This window comes from Babylonia areolata, chromosome 32 (genome assembly GCF_041734735.1).
Source record: "Babylonia areolata isolate BAREFJ2019XMU chromosome 32, ASM4173473v1, whole genome shotgun sequence".
In the NCBI taxonomy this organism is placed as follows: Eukaryota; Metazoa; Mollusca; class Gastropoda; order Neogastropoda; family Buccinidae; genus Babylonia; species Babylonia areolata.
This window is the reverse complement of record NC_134907.1, coordinates 9368637-9395930: the sequence shown is the minus strand read 5'-3', so window position 1 is coordinate 9395930 and position 27294 is coordinate 9368637. Positions and strand designations below refer to the sequence as shown.

Below are 27294 nucleotides of genomic sequence, written 5' to 3'. Positions count from 1 at the left end.
ATGAATGCAAAAAGTCAAAAACATCAACGTTCTCAGTCACTTGTGAAGACACACTTTCGTGTACAAAAGGCTTCATCAAGCTACAGTGAAAAATTATATGCTCAATTGTCAGGTTACTAAAGCATATACACTTGACATTAGAACAATACTTGGTCCGTAATGAATTTGATAATAGTCTGAGTCCTCACATGGACCTGTTGTTGTATGTGCGTTTTTGGTCTGAAGACATAAGCATAAACTGTTGCATTACCAGACAGATTCTGTGTTTACTGGGCTGCAAGTATTTTGTTGTTGGTTTTATTTGTTTGTTTGTTGTTGGGTTTGTTTGTTTGTTTGTTTTTTCGTGGGGGAGGGGAGGGGGGGGGGTTAAGGGGGTGTCTTGTATATTGCCCTATCCAGGAGCTCAGGGTGCTTTACATAAAAGAAAAAGTTACGCATTGTGAATGAAATGAACCACCCATGACCACTCTCTCACCTCTCTTCTCCCCCTCCTCTTTCTCTCACATGTAAAGTGGGTTTGCAGGCATGGTGCAGTGTTGCAGAAGAAACCAAGAGTACTTACATTTAGGTAGTGAATGAAGGGCAGGAGGAAGAGATGAAGTTAGATAAAAGAAATAATGCAAGCACAAAGATTTTCAAAAGAAAGTGATGTGGATGCTTATATAGCGCCTATCCTCGGTCGGAGACCCAAGCTCTAAGCACATTACAAACAGAGTCATTTGCACAACAGGCTGCCTACCTGGATAGAGCAATTTGGGCGGTCATCATTCGTTTCCTGTGTCATTTAGTCAGGTTTCAGATTCGCACACATATACTCACGCATGCATGCAACATTTTACGTGTTTGACTGTTTGTTTATTTACCCCGCCATATAGGCAGCCGTATTCCGTTTTCGGGGGTGTGCATGCTGGGTATGATCTGGATCAATACGTCGCTTACATCCATTTACATGTTATTGTTTCCGTAACCCACCAAACATTGTAGACATCACATTGGAAATAAAAATTAAGTGATTTCCTCTTCTGACTCTCAGTGGCAAATCACTCATCTTTTTTGAAGTCTTCATTTCTGTTTTGATTTGAATATTCTATTCTTTAAGGAATAACACGATTTTTTTTTTGTTTTTTTTTTTAAAGTGCATTGGCAACATGATTGTTTCGAATGTGAGTGTGTCTACGAATGGACATAAGTGGGAATGATAAGTTCATTGTACATCATACTTATGTATATCAACATACACACATGCTTACATCTGTACATTTTAGTGAACTGGCTAAATTGATTGTATTGTAGGGTAGGTATGGGATATTGCGAACAGCGTGCGAACAATTCGTATATGGCCGCCCCAGTTTGAAGCGTTCTTAACGGTTGCATTTCACAATTTAATGTCTGCTTCGACCTTTTATTAATACCTCAATGAAAATCCATTTCAAAGAACCAGTCAAACATCAGCTATTTCTGGTAATTTCCGCACTATTTCTTTTCTTCGCGCACCAATGAGGACCAAGGTTACAAATGTACTCTCAAAATCCTAAAATCAAGGGAAGCAAGTTGTATATAAGACTTGAACATCGACACAGTTTAAAATAGTTTTATTTCATCGGATATGTTGAATGTGCATTTCCAGTGCAAAGAAAACATATTGGTGACAGATCAGAACGTCAGTTTTGACAGGGATCTGCAACTGAAATAGACCATAGGATATTACTTTTGACGCGAGTCTATTTGCGAATGACGTCACTTGCACAGTTTCTGAGCACGTGACTCTCAAAAGGGTGTGTTTGTATGCGGTGTGGGGTGTGTGTGTTTAAATAGCTGTTTGTGTGCGTGCGATAATCCAATAATATGTTAAGTCAAATGAGTTAAAGACCTCAGTGCTTCTGTTTTAATTGTCTACATGTACCCAAAGCCGTCGTTCGCAATTAGACTTGCTCGTTCGCATTTACCCTCAGGCACCCCTGCAAACGTCGACAAAATGTTGAAAAGAATGAGCAGACGAACTTTCCCTGGTGCAACCATTCGGAGAAAGCCTTCAAAAACATGATAAAAGAACTACGTTTCACTATCGCACGACATGTATATAATCTTTACAGTACTACACACTGACGTTGAGCTGGTCCCTTCGACTGGATCGTTCGCAATTACCCATATCCAGTCTACCTTATTGTATAACTTTTATGCACCAACAAATTCATCAGTGTGAAATTTGGAGCAGTCCTCTTCCCAGGAGGAGCGTGTCGCTACAGTGAGAGTGCCACCCTTTCTTTTCTCTGGATCTCTCTCTCTCTCTCTCTCTCTCTCTCTCTCTTCTCTGTCTGTCTGTCTGTCTGTCTGTCTGTCTGTCTCTCTCTCTCTCTCTCTCTCTCTCTCTCTCTCTCTCTCTCTCTCTCTCTCTCTTTGTTTTCAGTTTTGTTGTTGTCAGTTGTATTGTTTCTGCATGCAAGCGTACGTACTTGTTTTCCCGTTTCAACGTGGATTTTTCAACAGAACTTTGCCAAGAACAACATTTTTCTTGCTGTTGGTTCTTTAACTGACGTGCAAGTACGGGTGTGCTGCACGTGATACCTCGGTTTAGTGTCTCCATCATTGCAACTGAATGACTAGCGTCCAGACCGCCACTCAAATAAAGTTGTTTAGGGGGAGAAAATACTGGTGAGTCATCAGTATTAAATTGTTTATTTGACAAGCATAGTGGGAGAAAAATAAAAGTGGTGTGCTTTCAGTTGACCGCTGGAGAGTTCGGCCGCGGCCATCTTCTAGTTGATCTTGTGCATGCGCATCTAACTTTTACACGAAAAAAATGCCTGAATAGACTGACATAGGCCAAAGCAGCAAACACGTGCTGTCCCCCATTTCTTCAGTTGATTGCTTCCATTGCTACAATCAAACTCTGAATGCACACACAAAAAAAGCGCAAAAAATCGACGAAATAAGAAGCATGCTGTTTCGCACGTTCTGCATCTCTCGACTATCGCCTTTGTTGCTCGAAATTTCGGAGAGCCAATCAACTTCGAGAGCACAGATCTTGTGACGCGCCTCTATTAATCATGTAATCACGGAACTCTCCAGCTATCGGTCGATTGAAGCAGTATTAAGTTTCATCTAGTTATCGGCCACTGGTGGGTTAAGGATGGAAATGGAAATCCTTTCCCCGCCATCCCCCATCTCCCAGATCAACATGATTATGTCCTGACCTACTTTTGTCCATTTATGTGTGGACGTATGCAGATTAAGATCCAATGCACACACTATTGATCCTATAATCCATGTCACGGGTCGTTTCGTAACGGAGACCAGCCATGCACCGGCTAAGGCAGAGTGATAAGACTGAAGTCTGACTATGTAGTGTAACGGAAAATCAAACATAGTCTGTTTGCAAAGATCCATTGAGCATCATCAGTTTTTAATTATTTAACCAACTGACTAGGTTACTGCAGTTTCTGACCAGAAGGCTAAGAAATTAAAAGAAAAAAAAAACACGAAAAAAACCAACATGAATATATATGGACTAGATGACTGAACAACATACATTCTGCAATGTGAACAACAAAACATCATGAACAAACAGATGAACATTAACATTGAACATAAACAACAAGTTAACTTGAGCATTGTCCGACACTGAGATAAATGAACATGAACAACAAACCACTATGAACAAATAAATGAATGTGAACCGCAAGTTTTTATCTGTTTTCGTTATTTATCTGGTTTTTCTTCTTCTCCTCCTCCTCCTCCTCCTTCTTCTTCTTCTTCTTCTCTCTCTCTCTCCCTCAGTCTCTCTCTCTCTCTCTCTCACTCCAGCTCACTCTCTTTCTCTCTTCTTTCAGTTGATTGATATGGATACTTTGATTGATTGATATGGATACTTCATATATATATATATATATATTATATATATATATATATATAGTTCCCCAAATCCAGAGATGAATTATTCTACAGAATGCTGACGTGGATTACTGCCGGCGTTGCATTTATGGATTTGTCCGAACGCAGGCAGTGACTGACGCCACCTGTCTCTCTCTCTCTCGCTCTCTCTCTCACACACACACACACACACACACACACACACACACACACACACACACACACTGACACACCGGCTCACTCTCTTTCTCTCTTCTTTCAGTTCCCCAAACTGAATCCAGAGATGAATTCTTCCACAGAATGCTGACATGGATTAGCGTAGCATTTATGGATTTGTCCGAACGCAGGCAGTGACGCCACCTCATTATAACCAACAGCAAAACCGCCGGCTGCACTGAACGGGTCTTAAATTCGTCGGGGGGGAGTGGGGCGGGGTGGGGCTGCCGGGGTGTGTCAGTGAGCATATTGGGGTTGGGGCCAAGGTGTGATGAGGATGACAGAAATACAGACAAGAAGAAACAACTCACAAGAAAGCAACGAAAAACCCAGACGTGACAAGTCAGTGTAAAATTAAGCACTGGTCAAACATTAAAACCGACCATTGATAGAAAGAACAACCCCCCCCCCACACACACACACACACACACAATAAATAAGTGGGATGGGGGCGGGGGTGTATAGGATGAGGTATGTGTGTGTATGCATGCCTCAGTACACTGTGGGAGCAACGGAATATTGGAACGTGCGGGTGTGCCGGCATACATATATTTGTACTTAGTATATGTGTGTGGGGTTGGGGGTGGGGGATATGGGCGTGTGTGTGTGTGCTTGTCAGTACAAGTAAGTGTGCCTCTGTGTGTGTGTGTGTGCCACGGTGTGTGTGTGTGTGTGTGTGTGTGTGTGTGTGCCACGGTGTGTGTGCCACGGTGTGTGTGTGTGTGTGTGTGTGTGTGTGTGTGTGTGCCGGTGCCATGGAAGCTGCGACACGTAGCCTAGAATTGATCGAGTGTGTAGACTGACTCGGAGGGAGGAGGGGGGGGGGGGATAGAGGGGGTTCAGGGTAATGTGTGTGTGTGTGTGTGTGTGTGTGTGTGTGTGTGAGTGTGTGTGTGTGTGTGTGTGTGTGTTTGTGTGTGTTGGGGCTCATGTACGTTTATGGTGTATCCGCTGATTGTGCCGGCTTTCATATCTGTGAAACTGCATGTTAATTTGGTGCATATCTGTTATGGATATATGTGTGTGTATGTGTGAATGTGTGTCTGCATGCTTTACATTTATTTGCTTATTTATCATCATTGTTGTCTTTTTTTTTTAATTTATTTATTTAATTCTATATTATTTATTTATTTATCTATTAATTCTTATTTTTATACGCTTATAGTTGACTCCATTAAGTTTTTGCGCCTTATAAATATTATTATTATTAGTAGTAGTAGTTCTTTTTTTATGTATTTATCTGTTATTTATTTATTTATTTACTTATTTCTTTTTATTTTATTTTATTTGATTAAAAAATTTTTTTTCTCAAGGCCTGACTAAGCGCGTTGGGTTACGCTGCTGGTCAGGCATCTGCTTGGCAGATGTGGTGTAGCGTATATGGATTTGTCCGAACGCAGTGACGCCTCCTTGAGCTACTGAAACTGAAACTGAAACTTGTCGACTAAACTAAGAAAAAGTTATCAGCTAATGTTATGCTGTAATGTTACAAAAAGATTGTTTGAAATTGTCATTTACTTTTCATATTCTATGACACTATTGCTATATTTTCAAACTTTTATCTATTTATCTATTATTTTTGTGTTTTTTTTGTTTTTTTTTAATTTTTGTTGCTGCTTGTTTTTTTGTTTTTTTGGTTTTTTTTCCCCAAAGTGGTTGCAAGTGGAAAACCAGTCTCATGTTTATTTTTAGATCATCTCGGTCCCATGTGATTTTAACCAATCATAAATGCCGCCTAGAGGGTGGTAGGCCAAATAAAACTTTGTGCGGGTTTAACGTCACGTCTTTCACAGAAATCACATTTGATGGCAGCCATGATGGATAAGAGATTCGCCGTTGAAGTTGTCACGTCTGTGAAGAAATTTGGAAGCATAAACATTGCATTTTGACTAAAACCAGAAACAGGATATTTTTATGTGTGTTTACGTTTATTTTTTTAAGTAGAACAATCAGCGGATTGACAGAAAAGTACAATATATTTGTGAATCGCAAAGCAAAATGGAGAAAGATCTTCAAGGACGTGGCCGAGTCACGTGGTTCTGGGTGGCCCAATTTCGCTTACGTTCAGGACACGTAATTGGCACATAAGCTTACTACTCGGCTTGTAATTATATCTAAACGTTGGAAACAGACTTTGGGTGTGGCATGAGGGAACAGTGATTTGCATGTGGACATCGTCGACATTTCTTCGTCAGCCCTGCGTTTTGCAAAAGCAGAGAACAACTCAGTCACGTGTTCCCGCTCAGTTGATTAGTAAATTCCGCATGTTTTGATTGATTCGTCTACTGTGCCCGTGTTCGTGATGATTCGGATATTTTATCGGACAAAGGACGCTGGTCGAGTGCTGCACATACAAAGATGTTTTGATCAACATTTCACATAATTGTTTATGTCTGTCACATTGCCTCTCAGGCTATGTTGCATGGGAGTCACAATGGCTCCGGCGTTGACTCAGGCGGCAACGCAAGCGATAAAACTCCCGGACACTGCACCTGCATCGTCGAACTCAGTTTCAGCTGGGAGACAGACTGGTGATCAGGCAAGTATAGAAGATAAAACGAGTGTCCAAACCGAAAAATTGACAACAAAGTGCATAAAACCAGCTGGCACAGTGGGCATAAAATCTCCGGCTTCGCACCTGAACGGAAATTCCTTGCAGTCTGTTGACAAACAACCGTCCGTTTTCCCGAAGTCGCAAGGCGCGGTCGGAGCGATCACAGTGCCAGGACAGGCTAAAGGCTTTGTGATACAAAAAGGTGCTTTGCTGCAAAACTTTGTGTCGAAAAATATTAGTGCAACCAGCCTTTTGTGTGGGAAAGTAACCAAAAGTGGGACAATGAATCAACTGGGTACAGCGCCGGACAAAGACAATGGGATCCGAGGTCAGCGTGCTCAAAATAGATCACACACGTCGGGAGAGCTCAGTCGAGTCGGTGGGAGTGGAAAGGTGAGCGGAGGGGCACATCAGCGTACTAGTGCCCACTTGTATGTCCAGAGACCACAATGTGGAAATATGTGCCCTGGAGGAAGTAAACCAGCACCAAAAGCTGCCAATATGTCAAATAATTTTCATGCTGGAGGAAGTGTGAATTACAGACATTTGAAATGCACAGATATGTCTAAAACATCAGATACAACTTCACTGGATCCCGGCCCAGAAAGACATAAAGTTGATCGAATTGTGACTGAACAGCGTGATGAAGCATCACGAAAACAGGCGCAATTAGAGAGACGACTGGAATTTTTGCAGCGTCGCCTCAGGCGGTTACAAGCTCGACAGACAGAGCGACATATGCGGCAGGAAATTCAAAATTGTGTAGATTATCATCAGCAGAATCTACAGACTGTCTCAAAATCATCCAGTAAGTCCAGTCTTGGGTGCCAGAATAGCAGTGACCTAAACAAGGAGTTGCTAAGCGACGGTGCCAAGCACATGTCTACGGCAGCATTGGTCAGCCTGGTGCATAAAATGCAAAAACAGGGCTCCACATCACAGTTGCCGGTGTTAATCAGACCTGAAGTGACCAGGGTTTTGAACATGTCAAATGAGGACCAGAAGGAATCGCTTGTGGTGTCAGATAAGCTGTTGATGAACCTGCGCATGATGCATTCGGCGCTCGACTCAGATGCAACGGAAAGCAGTTCTGGTGGGGAGACGGACGGCGAGGATGGGCAGCAAGATGTGAACCACCCAGCGCCTTCGACTCCACTGTGAGTGCTAGTCCTTCGCAACAACCCGCTCCCCTCAAACATCCCCCCACCCAGTCACCCACTATCGTTCACATCCCCCCTCTGTCTCACTTGAGTCTATCCCCAAAACATATATATTCACCTCTTTTTTCCCCCTTTTTTTGTACACTTAAATGTATAGATAAACAAGTATGAATGCATGAACATATAAACTGAAGTATGCCTAAAATGGTAGTTGTTACTGTGAGAAGGGTATTACAATATTGCATGGTATTGATAGCACTTATTATTTTTTTGGTTTTTTTTTTTTTAAGTAATGAACTTGAAGCTAGTTGAAATAGCAAAATGGGGTGGCATTCAAACTGCATATATATATATATATATAATATGGATTAGTCAGTGAGTTTTGGCACCTCCTTAAATTGAAACTGCATGGATTCCTGGCTTTTTCTTAGATTGTACAGAAACAGGGCAAAATGTGGTATGATGGGATGTATCAAAGCTGGCATTAAGTTTTGTCATATTTATGACTAGTGATAAGTCCTAAGGATTTTTTTTTTTTTTTATATACTGTAATTCCAGGGGTTCTCAGAATTCTCATTACTTCAGACTCAGAGGGTTGCTCAGTCTGATGCTGCACATAATATAAAGTCTGATGCTGCACATAATTATAATTATATAAAGTATTCTAATCAAGTCTGCATTGATACACAGGTATACAAACTTTACAAAGGCAGTTACACCTTCTGGTCCTAATCATCTAGGTTTCTAGGCCAAGAAGTGATGATGGGAAGTACTCTGTTCATAGCAAATGAACCTAGCACCTGACTCAGACGCTACATAGGATTTTCACTCTTTGTCTGTGTTTGTGGATACTGTGCATGTGCATGATAATTGATACAGTTTTTTAAACAAATTAAAGTGTAATTGATATAAATTAGTCATTCGGATGAGATGATAAACTGAGGTCCCATGTGCAGCATGCACTTTGCACACGTAAAAGAACCCACGGCAACAAAAGGGTTGTTCCTGGCAAAATTCTGTAGAAAAATCCACTCGGATAGGAAAAACAAAATAAAACTGCATGCAGGAAAAGGTACCCCAAAAAATGGGTGACGCTGTAATGTAGCAATGCGCTCTCCCTGGAGAGAGTAGCCTGAATTTCACACAGAGAAATCTGTTGCGATAAAAAGAGAAATACAAATATTGAAACATGTCTTTGTCAGCATATGTTTATTTTGATTTATTAGGCTTTAATTTTAAAGTTTAACGAGCCAAGTGTAATATTAAAACATTTCTTTGTCAGCATATGTTTATTTTGATTTATTACTAATATTAGGCTTTAAAGTTTAACAAGCCAAGTGTAATATTAAAACATTTCTTTGTCAGCATATGTTTATTTTAATTTAATAGGTTTTAAAGTTCAACTAGCCAGTAACATGAATAGACACTTCTAGTTGTTTTTTTTCCTGTTTGTGTTTTCTTTCCCAGATAGTTTTCACATGCTGTTGGTTTGTTGTTTTTGTTTTGTTTTGTTTGTTTTTGCTTCTCAATTTGGAAATAAAAGTTAAAACTAAAAGACTTTTCACAAAATACAACAAATAAAGAATTGATCTTTGAAGATTTAGTGAAACAGTTGACATGGCAGATACTGAGATAGGACAGCTCTTCTCTCTCTCTCCCCCTCCCCACCTCATGAAATGAGTGGGACCTGACTTAAGCCAGCTGTAGCACGCTTAATCAGTTAATGGGTCATGTGCTGTAGTCAGGTGCTCCCTTTCAGAGCTCTCGTTAGTAATATTTGTGACCAGACAATGGCAAATTTCCAGCTCACTCAACATTTTTAACCCAGTGAAACTTGTGTGGAGTTCAGTCTGGTTGAGTGGAGGGGAGGGGGGGGGGGGACTAAATCAGGAAAGGTTGGTTGATTGATGTTTTTATTAACAGGAATAACTTTTCTCTTTTTTATTTTAAGGTTTGAAGCTAGTTGTGGTAGGTTAGATATTTCAGATAGAATTGTACATATAAGTATGATTCATATACCGAGTATTCATCACATGTACATTCATAAGCTTACATGTTCAGTGTTGGCTAAATTTACATACACATTGTAATAAATGACATTTAAAAATGTTTTTATGTATAATTTTGTTGTTGTTTTGATGAATACACAACATGACAACATGAAATTTGATTTCAAAACCTTAGTTGGTGTATTGAGGATGCCGTTCAGAAGTGTTGAGAGTGGTTGGGTGGGTGGATTGATACATAATATATTGCTGAAATTTGTGGAAATAGTGAAATGTTTATAATGATAATACATACATCATTACATTTCATGTCTTTGGTTAGATGCAGGTTTATACTGTTACTAGCTGTGGAACATGGACACTTACAAAAACGTAAGATTTTCAACTACTGTTAATAGACTTAAAATATGTGCAGTCATATGTTAATTAATTAATATAGTAAAAACTTGTACATGTATACAGACATGACATTCACTATGTTGTATTAAACTGTTATACAGACACTGACATTCACTGATGCAGACCATGCACATAATAGAATATCATGTGCACGTGCATGCATGTGTGTGTGTGCGCGCACGCGCGCACGCACGCACACACACACACACACACACACAGATGCAAACACTCACACATACTGAAATGAAAGAACCAAACAGTGTTTACTGTTAACAGGGGTGTTTTCCAGTGATATTGTTTTGGACCATTATGATGATCATTATGCCATTATGATTATGGCAAAAAGTGAAAATGGAACTGAAATATATATATATAAAGCTGAGTTCAACAGCTTCATATTAAGGATTATATCAGCTAATGATATTGTAGGATGCGGATTAATTAGTTGCAAGATTTGTACAAAAAACACTGCACAACAAGAACAACAACAAAGGCACATCAGCTGATCACTCAAACGCTGAATAGAAAATTTTACAAGTGCCTTTAGTTTTAGAATAGATGTCAGATTCACTTTACATACTGTTACTGTGCTCGTGTAACTATTTGGAAGTGAAAGTGGAATCTAGATGGTATTGTGAAGAAAATGGAAGGCAGGAAAAAGTTGCTTTTCCTGACCAGCCATAATCAATAATGGCCTCCCCACTTGCAATGGGGAAGTGAATGACTCAACAAGCTTAAAAACTTGGCATTTGTGCATGGTTATCCTTGTGTAACTGTAACAAAAACCAGCTGGTTTTCTGTTCCTTTCAGTAGATACATATTTTTTTTATCTCTCTTTCAGTCTTTGTCTTACAGTTATGCTTTTTGGAGTTTTGTGGTCTGACTATGTACATGGACACACAGTCTGATCCAGAATACTTGTGTGCACATGCATACAATATATCTATCTATCTATCTATCTATCTATATATATATAAAGCTCTGCTTTTCATGCTTGTGCTCTTCTCAGAGCACCATCATTGGACTGCTTTGCAGTTTTGTACTACTTTTAGTACTTCCTTTCCAGTTTCCTTTATAAATTATGGTCTGGTCTCACTTCCTAATTATAATGACCTTTGTCTAGTCTCACCATCAAAATTTAAAGAAAATGTGCTGAATCAGTGTATGTTACTATGTATAACTACTAACTTCACCAGTTCATGAGCTATATTCTCTCCTGATATATAATTTAACATCAATTTACAAATGATATATATATATGTTTATTATAATGCTGACTTGACATACCTGTTAACTAAATCAAACTTTGTGTGCATCTCATGTTGTCATTGGTTGAAAATGGTCAATAGTAAATTGACCATGATCAAATGTGTAATTTTTGCATATTAAGTTAACTAATAGTATTATTCAGGAAGTTGAGAAACAGAGCAAAGATTACTATCATGTGACATGCTTCTTGTTCTTCTACTAGTTCCAGGGTGGGTGGGGGGAGAAAAATAGAATGTCATCTTCCCCTGTTTGCACAATAACCATTAGATGAAAAACTGCAATCTTCTCACACAGACTGACACTGCCACAGTGACAGAGAGAGAAAAGATAGTCACAGTGTGTAAAAAAAACAACCTTAAACTAAAGCAAGGATTTTGCAATTGAACCATAAACCACCTGTAAGCCATGTAAATTCAAGAGTATTTAACTTGTTTACAACGTGTATACATGTGGCTGTGCTATGTTGTGTTGCACAGTTTGCACTAAAATGTCAAGCTAGGAAAAAAAAAAGAGAGAAAAAAGTTTGCAAAACATGGCCCTCCCACCAGGGCACACGCCCCAAGAATGAAACATTTCTAGATTGCACTCCCCTGAGTTTTGTGTGTGTGTGTGTGTGTGTGTGCGCACAATGCCACAAGTGTGTATATATATATCCGTGATATGCGTGTGAAGTTTGATAAGGGTGTCAACTGTTGTCCACCTTACAATTGAGTTATAAATTCCCTCTGCATTTGCAAACTTTGAGTGGGTGGCAGTAGAGGTTAGTTTATCTTATGAATTTAATAACTGAGGGTATCTTTATCTATCCATGCAGAATTAGGAAAAGGGATGTTGATGGTTACTTTTCGTCAGGTATTCGAAAAGAAAACATTTGCGAGCCCCTAGTGACTTTGTTTAAGGTTTAAAATGGAAATCTTTTTTGTTAGGTGGACACCCCAATCTCTGCGATGAAGGCAGCTGTATGCAGGTCCTCTACACAGCGGTAGAGCTTCTGGGTCACTGGAGTTCATTTGGGCCAATGCCTCTTCCTGAGCACCTCATGGAGGGGGCAAAGAGAAAATTAAGATTTGGCAACTGAAATGTGAACTTGCAGATCATTATGATTATCCATGATTTATTGTGCTCGGTACTTAGTTTATCATAGTCCGAAGATAACACAGTGAGTGAGTCTGTGTTCTCAGCAATTTATTGTGCAAGACATCATTGTCTCATCAAACTCTTGGGTCAGCATGACACCGGATACAATTTTTGTGCATTTAATTTTGTGTACATACAACATTACATGTGCATGTATGTATGTCACTCTGTGTGTGTGTGTGTGTGCAGATCAAGAAGAGCGGAATGGAAGTGGGCGTCAGAGCGAGCAGCCATCGCATCTCGCTGGACGTGGCTGCAGGCCCAGGTGTCTGACCTGGAGTATCGCATTCGCCAACAGACAGATCAGTACAGACAGGCCCGCAGCTCCAAGGGCTCTGTGGTTTTAGCCGACCCTCCTCCGCCACCGCCTCAGAACCTCAGCCTCCCTCGGAACCAGATGGCAGTGTGCGGTCATGAGAGGACGTCAGTGCCGCCTTCTTCCTCAGCTCAGCAGGGGTCTGTTGCACATTTACAGTCCACCTCTGACAATAGATGCAGTGATATTATCATCCATCAGTCAGCCACAAAGTGCTTGTCGGCAGCAGCTGGCAGCAGTGTGTTGCAGCCTCCTGGTTACAGTGCTCACCGCTCCCACGCAACTGCGAATAATAGACTCACCACCAACGTGTCGCAAAAGCAACAGCAACAGCATGCCAACAAGAAAGAGGACGAGGATGACAAGAAGCCCACAGACCATTCCGCAAGTTCTTGCACTCTGTCCGTGGACATGGACCTTGCCGCCGACCCTTCCTGTCGAGCAGCGAGATGCCTTCCTCTCGGGTACCCGCTGCGCAAGCGAAAGTTGGTGAGGACTAACGAGCTGGATGTGAAGTCGGCGAAGGCAGCAAAGTTGTCGACGGTGAAGTGCCACTGCCACCTGGCAATGACACCGTGTGTGTTGTGCTGTGGGAAGGAGAAGAGTGTTCAGACCATCGATCCCCACTACATGTCGTTTGAAGAGCGTGTCGCTCTGATGGACCCGTCGTATCATCCAGTGCTTTCTTTCAGTGAAGGTGAGTGTTTTGGTGTTTTACTAGCAGTATTACCATGAGTCATGTGTGTGGCTCTTGTGGAGTTTCAAAAAATGATGGCTTGATGAAAAAGTAATCCTGATTTTTTTTTTTTTTTTTTTTCCCCCAATGGAGTGAAAACATTTCATTCCTTTGACATGAAAACTTTGTTGAATGATTAACTGTTTTAACTATTTTCTTATTATTATTGATACATACTGTATATATTTTATGAAAAGAAGCATGCAGATCTCGAAATGTTCTAAACATTTTTATTTGACAATGAACATTAAAAAGAAAAGATTTCCAGCTGAGGAACTTATTAAAATGTAACCATCATGATACAACTGCTGTTCATGTCACAGTTCAGTTTCCAGTTCAGCAGTGTAGTTGTTGATAATTTGTTACCAACTCGTAGTTCAAAACTATTTATAATATTTCTAAACAGCAAACTGCAAAGTGTAGATTATTGATAATTTGCATGTTGGTGACATTTGATTGATTTTCAAAAGAAAAGTTGCTAATCATTTTATTATAAAAGCATGCATTCGGGGGGGGGGGGGGGGGGGGGGGGGGGGTTCAGCCTTCATTTTTCCTGGAGGTAAGTTGATGTCTCAATCAGTCAATGATGCATCCTTTTGATACTTTCACTAGTGTCAGATTCAAAACAAGCAACAACAACAGCGATGATATATATATATATATATATATGTATATAGAAAGAAAGAAAAAATAACACAAATACTATTACTATAGTTTTGAAAGATAAACTTGTTTGCATTGGTGTAGCAGACTGGTGAGTTGAGATGGAGGCTTCATGAACTTTGCAGTCTCCTTGTAAGCAAGTCGGTCATGTGACGCCTTTGTAAACAAATTTATGATATCAGACTGTACAATGTAACTGACAAAATCAAAACAAAAACAAAACAAAAAAAGTTATAGAATGCTTTGAATTGTATTCTATTTTTTTCATATGTGAACAAAGCACAATGTCACTATCAGTTAGGCATAGGTGAGTGTCAGTGTTGCTATGACGATGACCAAAAAAAAAAAAAAAAAAGACAAAAAAAAAAAAGACAGAGCATGATGTTGGCTAGGTCGCTCTGTTAACTGTTCAGTAACTGTGGCGATTTGGGGGTTGCAGAAGTGCCTCTGTCAGTTCACTTTGAGGGGTTGCTCCGCTCTGGGGATTGGCAGAACAAAGCCGCCGTTCGTCGGCCTCCTCGCGCAGAGCAAGGCCAAAGGTGCGCACCCTCAAGTACTGACACTGCCGTGATTGAATTATTGTTGTTGTATTATCATCATTATTATTACCAGTATTGTTATTTTTATTGTCATCATTATGAAGTGTTGCGTTCTTGGAAGTGATTGCTTGGCTGCTGCTGCTTTTTTTTTTTTGGTTCTTGCTCCCCCACCCCCTACCCCCCATCCCCATCTTACTTGCTGTCCTTCCCCTCGCATTCTTTCCCACCAAGCTCTGTTGCATGAATTTTACTTCTAGAGTTTTATGGTGTGTTCGACACTTTTGTAATGTATAATTATGACATAACCCAATATTGAAAAATGGGAAAAATATCTGCCTGCTTCTGCTTGAAAAAAAAGAAAAGAAAAAAAAAGAAAAAAGAAATCTGAATAAAAGTTAGCGATGTAAGTAAAGGATTGAAGTTTATTAATGATGTAATATAGGATGCTTGTTCTACTGTTTTAATATACCAGAAGAGTTTTACCATTTTTTTTAAAGAGTAAGATGTCGTTCAATTCATAATCTTCTCCATTAAATGATTAATTCTTTTTTGATTTTATGATACAAAAATTCCAGTAGCTGGCTTTTTACTTTTTCTTTACATCAGTGCCTACAAGTTGAGCAAATGAAGCTATTGTCAGTAAATGTATATAGTTGTTAAGTAATAACTTAATAAGTGCCTGAAATTTAACCCTTTTTCCTGAACCCCCCCCCCAAAAAAAAACACCCCAAACTTATTGTCTTGTCAACAGTCAAGGATTATCCTTTGGGCACTTTCTTTTCTTTCTTTTTTCTTTCTCTTTTTCTTGCGAGATGTGTTGCCAAATAATATTGTCACTGTCAGTGTCACCTGTGTGTACAAACGGAATAAAAAGAATTTTTGATTGAATCCCTGGTGATATCATCAGTCAGATAAGACTGAAATGAATCTAGACAGATCTGTGTTCATACTTGATACTATTAATTTGCTATTAAATCTCAGTGATTCACACAGTTACACACGCAGGCGCACGCGCACGCACACACACATACACACACATACACACACACACACACACACACACACACACACACACACACACACACACACAGAATTTATTTCATGGATATTAAAGGAGAAAGACTAGAGGAAAGAGTTGAGACTGAACAGCTGGATGGGAAGCTGTACAAAAGAAAAAGGACAAAAGGCATGATTTCATTGTCACTGCGGACATGAAAACTGCATCCAAAAGGAGTGTCTGTGCTGTCAATAAAGCAATTGTTTAATATTTTTGTGTGTGTGTAACTGTAAGACTGACATCAAACAGAGAACTGTCTGTTCTTCACCTTGTTCCTTTTCTTTCCACTTACCTAGAGCGGCTCTGTTTTTGTGTTTATCATCTTTGACATTTGTGTCCACAGTGAAGGGGTAGTGTGATTGTCGGCTGATTTGTCACATTAGCAAATTGTATCAAACTTATTAAAGCTACACACACACACATAACACATGCACAACAAAACTTCCCCTTTTCTAGGTACTCGCATCAGTTAATCACTCTCCTCTGTCTCCCTTCTTCAGTTCTTGAAGCAGAAGGCTTTTTGACTCGCTTGTGTAAACAAAGCGAGTCTATGTTTTAACCCGGTGTTCGGTTGTCTGTGTGTGTGTGTGTGTCCGTGTGTCTGTGGTAAACTTTAACATTGCGATTTTCTCTGCAAATACTTTGTCAGTTGACACCAAATTAGGCATAAAAATAGGAAAAATTCAGTTCTTTCCAGTCATCTTGTTTAAAACAATATTGCACCTCTGGGATGGGCACAAAAAATTTTTAAAAGAAGCCTAATTATATGCAAACTGCATTTACTGTTATACTGATATTTTTTGTATTCTCTAAACTTGGCACTTTGATCTCACATTCTGACACAACAACAAGAGCAGTCGTTATTATCATTTTTTGTTCAAACAGGAACTTCTTTTGCTAAGCATGGAATTTTTTTTAATTTTGCAAACGTTTTGGTGCAGATAGTAAAGAAGGGAAATTACTCTGTAATTAATGCTAGGGGACTTAATTTATCATAAGTGAGTCTTGAAGGCCTTGCCTCTCTTGCTTATGTATTGTAGTACTCTGGCAATCGAAGTTTAATGCGGGTTTGATCTGTTCTCTGTTTTGTTGTGCACCCAAATGCTAGTGAAAACTGCTTGGGTGGAGGAGAGGAAAGGGGAATTGGAGGTCTGGTGTGCTAGGTTTCCTATCAAGAATGGTGATTGCATATAGAGATATATTATGTTTATAGTCTGTATTGGAAGATTACCATCTTAACCATTCTGCAGCTTTCCTTCTTAAAAGGTGCATCGGCTGGGATTCGAACCCTGATCGACTCTTGGAAGGCAACCATGCTAACACTACGGATGATGTCTCATTGTGCTGGAACTTGTAGAACGCTGACTAATTCATTCTTTTATTTAGAAAAGAAATGAAATTGGAGAATGTTACTCTGGCAATGGCCATTTCAGTGCCATTTTATATGATACATGTATACATGTGTTATTACTATTAATATTTCCAAGTTTGTATCTGCAACATTCTCAGCTTGAGATTCACCCAACATGTGTATAACTATAAAAGTTACTGTGAACACTCAGTATATTTTACTCTTGCAGTTTTTTGTTCTCCTGACACAGTGACAGCACTAGGCAGAGATAGCAGCCAGTTTGTAGAGCGTGATGCACGCAAGGGATTAGTCAGTCTGGTGGAGTCAGTCTTAGTGAAATTCAAGTTTACTACAGCATCAGTGACCACACATCTTCTTATCTGCGGTACTTTGGATTATGATAAATAATATATAATACATAGTTGTTGCAAGTCTTTGTTGATGGGTGCATATTGTTAACGTTGTTGCCAATGCCTGTGTCACTAATAGTACTTAATACTAGTGTTATTGTTAATACTATAAATAGGTGCAAATTATTGACAATGACTTTGTTGCAAGTACAGGTTTGTTAACAGCAATAATTTAGACAGTGCGTATATTAAGCACTGTTGCAAGTCCCTGTTAATAGGAGCAGTTTTTATTTGCATTATTATAAAGTATACAACTATTACAAGTGAAGTAGAGTCTGTTGATAGCCATGGGTGCAGATTTTTATATTTAAGCCAATTTTCATTAATTAACATCATTACAAGCGCCTGTTCATGGGTGGGGCACAGTTCCAGTGAACGAAAAAGGGCATGCTGACATTGTACAATTTGTTGTGTACATTTTGTCTGTCACTGGTATCAGTGCGTGACATGACTCGGGTGTGTGAACAGAGTCTGTGTTGTCACCAATCACCCACCAGTCTCAGTGTTTGTCACATGTGTCGCGCGCGTGTGTGTGTGTGTGTGTGTAACCATTGTAAACTTTACATTTTCTTGGCAACCACAAGTGGTGTTGAATCCAAACTTGGTATGGTGACCAGTAGGTATGGTTACCTTGAATAAAACCTTGCCAGTCATCTCCTTATGATAACGTGATAAGCAGAGAATGGTCAGCTCAACCTCAAAGGTTATGATCATTATTTGGAAAACCAGAAAAAAGATTGATCACATCTTCCATCCAACTTTTGTTGAGTTTGGTTAATGTTGATTAAATCAAAAAATATTGTAGACCAGATAGAGTCATACAATATTCTTGATCAAACTTGATGCAGTGATTTGGCATGGTTACCGGTAAGAACAAAGTGGAAGAAGTAAATATGGAGAGTTGAGTCAGACTTCAGGTCAAACATAGCACGATAGGGAAATTTTAACTGGAGCCAGTCCAGATTTCATCAAACTTGGGACGGTGATTGGTTTTGGCCAAAATTAGAACGCTTTCGATAGTTTGAGGTCAAGGCCACAACAGTCAATTATTTATTTATGTATTTACTTATTTCTTTTTCTTTTTATTTATTTATTTATTTTTGTTTGTTTTGTTGTGTTATTTTATTTATTTATTTTTTTTTAAAGGTAGTGGCGCACTCAGTGTAGTGACGCGCTCTCCCTGGGGAAAGCAGCCTGAATTTCACACAGAGAAATCTGTTGTGACCAAAAAAAAGAGCAATACAATACAATATAAAGCATTGTTAAATGGTCTAGTTGTCATTTTCCAGTCAGATCCAAAATTCAGGATCACCAGCAGTGCAGCACAGGGCAGAGTGGTTAAAAGGGTTGGACTTGCAGTCTGAGGGTCCCGGGTACGAATCCCGGATACGGTGCCTGGTGGATAAAGAAAGGGTGGAGATTTTTCCAATCTCCCAGGTCAACAGATGTGCAGACCTGCTTGTGCCTGAACCCCCCTTTGTGTGTATATACACGCAGAAGATCATATTTTTTACACGCACGTAAAAGATCCTGTAATCCATGTCAGCGTTGGATGGATTATGGAAAAGACAGCATATCCAGCATGAACTCCCCCAAAAATGGAGTGTGACTGCCTAAATAGTTGGGGTGAAAACAGTCATGCCCGTCGTAAAAAGCCCACTCGTAACAAGTACCAGTGAATGTGGGATTCGCAGCCCAAGAACGAAGAAGCAGCGGCTGCAACACATGGCAAGAGTTTGCTTCTCAGCTGCCTTTGTCAAGTGATACCTCACAACAAACGTTGCTGTGGAAATGAAGGAGTTGTATGCCCTGTACCTGGGCTGTGATGGTACAGTAGTAGCCTTTTGGACAACAGCTGTGATTGTACCACGGCTGTTATACAGTTTATACTATAGTAATGTATTTTTGGACCATGGCTGTGATAGTTATAGTAACAGCTTTTTTGGACCAGGGCTGTGATAGTAATATACTTTTGGACCAGGGCTGTGCTAATAATAGCCTTTTGGACCAGGGCTGAGATACTAGTAATGGCTTTTTGGACCAGGGCTGTGATGGCAATAGCTTTTTGGACCAAGACTGTGGTAGTACTTTAAATTTTAATAGCTTTTTGGACCAGGGTTGTGATACATCCAGTGTTCACCCAGCTATTTAAATGTTTTCTTTGATGACCAGTTATCTGTGTATATATGTGTGTGTGTGTGTGTGGTTAAATTGAAAAGCAACACAAGGGGAAACCTGTTCTCAAGCAACAATGAATTGCTTGAGAGAGCACATCAGCCAGACTCAAGATGCTAGATGATATCTATAGCTGTTGAAATTAATTTATTGGTGAAATTTATTTAATGGGGGACAAAAACAAAAAAAAAAAAGGTAGAGAAAAAAACCCAACAACAACCAACAACAAAAATAAGAACAGTTTTTCTCCAAGTATTATGTTATATTTCCAGATTTGTCAGTGATATTAGAATACATATATCATTAACTGATTACACAGTGATTGTTGTTTCTTTCTGTTTTTGTTTTCAGGGCCCCGAAAGTCAACAAACTTCCAAACCTTACTGATGGACGAAAAGCCCTGCTGCGGAAGAATCAGTCGTCTGTGATAATACAGTCTGCAAGTGAGCATTAGCTTTGTGGTGTTGGTGTTTGTCTTTTTGCTTGTTCGTGTGTGTGTGTGTGTGTGTGTGTGTGCTTGCTTGTGTGTGTGTGTGTGTGTGTGTATGCCCTGTGATAAGTCTGCCAGAGAATGATAGTTTACTAGTGTGTGTGTGTGTGTCACTGTGTGTGTTCAGTTGCATATGAAAATGTTAGTGTGTTCTTGGGAGAGAGTGTATAGATAAATATGTAGTAGGCCTCCTTTGGTCATGTCTGACCATGGATAGAGTATATCCGACCTAATGTCTAATTGGGCTGTCTGCTTGGACCAGGCATATATTAAACCGCTAAAAGAATTAGAAGGGAGTAGGTAACCCCAAATTTTCAGTTATTGTGCAGAGTTTTCTTCTTCTTTTTTTTTTTTTGGTTGTAAAGTGTGAAAAACTTATCTTTGGAGTTTTAGATTTTCCATGGCCCCTGTGTGTGGGTGTGTGAACATCAGTCATCGGAGGGGAGAGGTGTGTGTGGCGTGATTGGTTATGGAATTTCTTTTCTCTTTGATAAAGTGTGTGTGTGTATATATGTATATATTATATGTGCTAGTGGTTAATTTATTACTTTATCAGTTTATGTTTTTATGTTATGTTCTGTGTGTGTTTTTGTCCGACTTTGGTGTAGAAGGGGGTGGGGGGGTTTGGGGGTGTGCACCTGATCTGAGACTGAGACTGAGAGGCTCTAGAACTCTGGTTCTTTTTTTTTGTTGTTGTTGTTGTTGTTGCTGTTAGTTTGCTGTGTGTTATGTCATACAGTGTGTATACTAATATAGAGGTTTTTGAATTTCTTTTTATTAAAAAAGATTTTTTTTTTTTTTATAGATAATCCCCAAAATAATACTTAACTACTGTTATTTCACTTAAGTAAAGGAGAAGTGTAATATATTTAATTGATATGAGTCAGTTTGCTTTGAAAGAAAAAGAAAGAATCGAGTGATGGGCATTAAAGTCTATATCAACAATATCTTTGTCATATCGGTTGATATTTGTGTAATCGTTATTAGATTCTTATATCTTGTGCGTCTTTTTCGTTTTTTTAATATTTCCGTTTTCTTTTTTTCTTTCCCTTCCCTTCCCTTCCCCCCAGAAATTCGCAACAAGTACGAACACAAGACAGTGAGGAAAGTGAGGCCTGCCCAGGGCCTGACCCTAGCCAACCGAACGCTGAACGCAGACCTCAAGTGCTTCAGCCATGTGCCCTTCAGTGTGGGCCGGGGACGAGGTGAGGTTTTTAGAGATTTGGACGTGGGTTACTGGTGTGGACGTGTGTGTGTGTGTGTGTGTGTGTTACGTTTGAAATTGCTCTGGATGTGTCTCCTTTGCCTGTGTGTGGGTTTTTTTTTGGGGGGGGGGTTGTTTTGTTTTTTTTGTTTTTGTGTGTGTGTGTGCGTGCCTGTAAAGCCCTAAAACTGTACCAAAGAGTGTGTAGTTGAAATGTCATTAGTGTTATTGTTGTTGTTATTATTACTGTTATTTTTCCACTGTTCATGTATACATTACGGCTGTTTGGTTTTATTTATCTCCCCACCCTCCCCCTGCCTCACTCTTCTTTTGTTTTTCTACTTGTATTTTGTCGCTTGTCATTCATTGACTTAAGGGGGGTAGGGGGTGTGTGTGTGTACAGGTGATTTGTTAGATAATGATCAGGCACGGGCAACTTGATAAGACTGAAGAAAAAAAAAAACATAGAGAAGTGGAAAGTGGTTTAACCCTCTTGCCTTCATGCTGACAATGGCGGACCACAAGGAAGAGTTTCTGTATATATATATATATATATATTTTTTTTTTTAAAGTGAATGCAAGCTGGTTATCCCAAAAAAGAAAAAAAAAGAGTACATGTTAGCTGTGGTAAGAGCATTTGTGTTGCTGTTTTTCTCCCCCCCCACCCCCCCCATACCCCCCATCCCACCCCCACCACACTCACTGCAATGTACAAAAGACAGGTTGATTGTAGTAAGCTACTTGTCAAAGTATTTGTGTTTTTTTTGTGTTTTTTTTCTATTCTTCCCCCCCACACACTCACTGCAACCAATCAGTGCATTGTAATTTTTTTTTCCCCCTCCCCCACACCCACACCACCTTCCCCCTACCAGGAAGGAGGCGAAGAGGTCAAGGGTCACGAGGGGGTTACCTGCGGCGCGGCCTTGACCCCTCGGCTCTCTCCCAGGACGGGGGCGCGGCCCCCAAGGAGAAGGAGGTGCGACGCAGGCGAGGGGAGAGCGCCTACGACATCAACAGCATCGTCATCCCTCGCAGCATGGCCGCACTGACACGGGTGGAGAAGCTCGAGTACAAGGAGATTCCCATCCCCAGGTGAGGAGGAGATGTATTAGTATTACTCTTTTTTTGTCACAGCAGATTTATCTGTTTGAAATTTTAGGCTGCTCTCTGTCTGTCCACAGGGAGAGTGGGTCACTACACTGAGTGCGCCACCCTCCCTTTTTTTTTTTTTTTTTTCCTGCCTGCAATTTTGTTTTCCCATAAAAGTGGATTTTTCTGCAGAATTTTGCAAGGGACAACCTTTTTGTTTCTGTGGTTTAGTTTTTTTATGTGCGCTGAGTGCATGCTGCACACGGGACATCAGATTATCGTCTCATCCGAATGACTAGTGTCCAGACCACCACTCGAGGTTTAGTGGTGGGGGAGAAAATACTGGTGACTGTGGGATTGGAACCAGTGCGCTCAGATTGTCTTGCTTCCTAGGTGGGCGCGTTACATCGAGGCCATCGCTTAAACACGTGTTGTTGTTAATAGGGAGGGTTTGCAGACCCACTTTCGTCTGATTTTCATAGAGGTTACCTGGTTAATTTTTTTAGTGAGAACTGCTCGGGCATCTCCGTTTCCAGTTTTTTTTTCCAGGACACTGAAAGGCTAAAATTGTGTTGTGGAAATCACTGTTCTGGCGAAAGGATTTTGAACAATTTCGGTGGCTGTTTTTGCAAGTTTGTGAAAGTTGGTTTTATAATTACAGTATACACCCATTACTTGCTTTATTCTTCAATGTGTACTTTGAGAGTATTTCTTTTCACGTCTCTGCCATTACATATTCAAACTGATCCATTTATAACTCCGAACAAAGGCAGTAGAATCTCAGAAAAGCTAATTACTGTGGTGGGTTGCCCTTTATGTCAGTTGACCTACTTTTCGCTCTGCAAATGACCAAACGTCCACCACAAAAGCAGGCCTGCAAACCCTTCCTACTATGTATACATGTATAAATGATGGTCTGTTGTGTTCAACTATGACCATCAGAACAGCCGAGGAAGCCTCTCCTGTCCTGACTGCCTGTTGATTACAGTGGAGAGAGTCTTGCCCAAGGTATTACATCACCACTCTTTGAGCTCAAGGGGGCTTTAGGACTGTCGGCGTTGGGATGGTACCCAGCTTGGCACCAAGGCTGCAACACTAAGAGCCAGTTAGTCTTGCCTCCTAGTTTGAGAGTCGCAGCCCTTCCTAAAAAAATGTAGCTGTTAATGAATTGCCACAGCATTGGAGAATCTGTTGATCGTAGAGCTCTCACTTTGCTCATGGGCCTGTTGAAAGCTTACGTCAGTTTCTGATATGAGCCAGGTGTTGAGCTTTGTATAGCACTTTGCTTCAGTCCGATACCAAAGACCAAAATAAGTGCTTTACAAACACAGAGTCATTTGCACAAAAGGCTGCCCACCTGGGAAGAGTTGACCGACAGCTGCCTTTAGGCATTCATCCTTTGTTTCCTGTGTCGTTCAGTCGGGTTTCCAGTCATGCACAAGCATATGTGTGTATATTAGAGTGTATTTTTCTGCAGAATTTAGCCAGGGGCAACTCTTTATTTTTTTTTATTTTTTTTTATTTTTTACTATGGGTTCTTTTTACTTAACGGTAACTGCATGCTGCACACGGGACTTTGGTGTCTCGTCTCATCAGGATGAGCTGTGTCCAGACCACCACTCAGTGTGTCTAGTGGAGTGGGAGAAAATACCGGTAAGTGTAGGATTCGATCCCACGTGGTCAGATTTTCTCCCTTTCCATGTGGATACGTTACCACTAGGCCCCACATAAACATTTAAAATGTATTTTGGACCACCACCCCCTCCTCCGCCCCCCAGCCTCCCCACCCCCCCTTAGTCCCCCACTGAAAAAGTCATTGCTGTGTTATGGGTCTTGTTTGATGTTTTGTGATTTGTTTTTGTTTATAAACTCCGTTGTTTTTGTTTACTTATTCCAAGTGTGCTAAATTTGTGCCTTTCGTTTGAAGCTGGCGGATTACCAGATGCACTTCAGGAAAAGATTACTATAGAAATAAACCAGCACAAATAATCATTTGAACAGATATACAGACCAGCACAAATTATCATTTGAACATACACAAACCAGCACAAATAATCATTTGAATATAAACAAACCAGCACAAATAATCATATGAACAGATATACAAACCAGCACAAATAATCATTTGAACATACACAGACCAGCACAAATAATCATTAGTGCGTTTATACATTTTCTGAAAGCTTCAACCTCACTCTTAACACAGTGCAACAACAAGAATAAAAATCACGTAATCTAGCATTAGCAGTTGCCACAGGTAAGTAGACTCCAACCAGTGAGAAGAAATGAGAAAGATTGGTGAGAGGATAGCATTCTGAGCTGTACAAGTCGCAAATGAACAATGATTTATGGCGCACAGAATATCTGTTGCATACATGTCTCATGGAAATACATTGTTGGTGCACTGAAAAGGTTTGTTTATTTTTATGCAAGGGGGATTAATCCGTATAGGTATTTTTATGCCAGGGGGATTAATCCGTATAGGAAAATGTTACACTTCTGGTGCTGCTGACTTGTGGGTACCCCCTTCCCTGAAAGCTCACGATCACCATTACCTTTTGTACTCTGGTGTTTCTGGCATACATGTGTGTTGGATCATGCACATTTTGTTGTTGTTCTGTATTTTATCATTCCACTTCAGCACTTCCATGATGGGTAATGGGGCAGGGGTTTTGCTTCTTCTGATTTTATTGGAATGTAGTGAATTAAAAATAAAGGACTTAATCCACCCTAAATGTGCAGTTTGCAAAATGAGCGGAAACAGGGTGAAAAACCTCCTGCTTCCATTGCCCAAACTGTGGTGGAGACAAAAGTGTTGCAAGTTTTAGAAACAATATTTCGTGATCATTGTCTGATCGGTCAAATAGAAATGATGATAATGGCTTTGTAATGTGTTGAATATTGTATGCGAAACAAATCAAAATGCTGTGCACATTCACGTGCCCACGCAGCAGCAGCAATTGAAGATGAATTTTAAAAAGTTAAGTGTAGTAAAATCTAAAATAGAATGTTTGAAACAAACGCATGCGTGCACACACACATACACACACACACACAGGTTTGACTGGTTGGGAAAGTTCTAATTATTTCAGCTGTGTGTTTGATGTCATGCACTGTAGCGTGTCAAACTGATGCAAACTAGGCTTTGTCGGTGTGCTGTGTTTGGCCAAATTCTGCAAACAACACGGTGAAAAGACGCCCAGCCACCTTCTTTTTGATGACCCTTTTTTTTTAGGAAATGTCTTGTGTGGTTTGGTTGACCAGATGGCGAGAGCTGAACAAAGCGTCAGAGGCTGAGGTTGGCGCCGTAACCCCAAGTCTTCCTGTTGCGAAGTCCAACGGTTTGATTGCCAAGGAGGCGGACGACAGCGATGAGGTAAGCTGAGAGGTGCTGTAGGTTGTAGCTGTGGACAAGACAGCCAGACATCTATCTGGGTGCTCTCCTTTAGTCCACTTAAATAATAAAAAAAAAAAAAAAGAATATTTGGATGCCCTATCTCCGGAGAGCCCAGAGCGTTTACAAATACAATTACGTATACATTGATGCAGATACATTTCATAATGTTGTTTTGCTTAGGCTCATTCCAAAATAAACAGGTCACACACACACACACACACAAACACACACACACACACACACACACACACACACACGCACCAGGCATCCATACTGATACAGTGCCATTGCTCTCTCCACCCACCAACAATCGCAGACAGACACACAGGGCGGAAAAACTAATCATAACAGCTTGGCTGCACTGTGTTTGTTTACTGTTAGTGTGCTTACAACATCAGTATTCTTTTCGTTTCTTGTCTGTTTGAATCTGATAATGATATCGTTTGTTCGTTTCTGTTGTTGTTTTTTTTAAGCAGGGCACAATGATGGACAAACAGAATGGTTTGTGTGTGTGTGTGTGTGATCAGTGAATAGTGATTCACAGACCCAACTGCCAGTCTTAGATATGCTTGGAGTTACACTTAACAGAGGCTGAATTTCAGCAACCGCTGAAAACCAAAGTGTTGTTTACCTGTCAGAAGGGTTACGAAAAATGCTTGAACTTACTTGTTTGGGTCAGTTCAAAACGGAAGGCTGTTCAGATGCATTTATTATGTAAAGTTGTTATACTGAATTTGGAGGAAACTTTATGACTAAATGGGGGGGGGGGGGGGGAAGGAAGGTGATGTCTTATTTTTCTATGTAAAAAAAAAAAAAGAAAAATCATCTTTCAAGAAAAGATTTATTTCCTTTAACCACATCCTTATAGAATTCTCAAGGTAGACATTGTTTTGGGGTTTTTTTTTTGTTTCTTTTTTTTGTTATTGTTTTGTTTTCAAAATGAAATTATATATTCTTCCACATTGCCCTGTCACTTGTGCTTCATTGTGAAGGGAAAATTGGAAGGAAAGATCCTTTCTTGCCAGGGTGCAGGGAAAAAAATGTCCTGCCCGAAAGACTGAGAGGGGTAGGTTCATAACTAGTGATGATTATAAAAAGAATCTGTTGCAGGAAAATGTTAGTGAATCATTACAATTATGACCTTTTTTTCTGCATGACAAGTGATGGATCAGTGCACTTGAATTCATTGAATGGAAGAAGAAGAAAAAAACATTTGACTTGTCCATCTTGTTTCTTTTCTTCCCTTATCAATATAA

General features: G+C 40.1%; 1 protein-coding gene across 1 annotated transcript in view; it reads left to right on the top strand.

The window, feature by feature from the left end:
* Positions 1-5903: 5903 nt before the first annotated feature.
* Positions 5904-27294, top strand: part of LOC143276729 (uncharacterized) — a 30017-nt gene continuing 8626 nt past the window's right edge. Inside the window, exons 1-7 of the mRNA XM_076581393.1 lie at positions 5904-7797; positions 12801-13624; positions 14766-14865; positions 20210-20301; positions 21419-21553; positions 22425-22644; positions 25906-26017. Coding sequence (XP_076437508.1) covers positions 6476-7797; positions 12801-13624; positions 14766-14865; positions 20210-20301; positions 21419-21553; positions 22425-22644; positions 25906-26017 — 2805 coding nt within the window. The 5' untranslated portion in view covers positions 5904-6475. The remainder of the gene's footprint in view (positions 7798-12800; positions 13625-14765; positions 14866-20209; positions 20302-21418; positions 21554-22424; positions 22645-25905; positions 26018-27294) is intronic.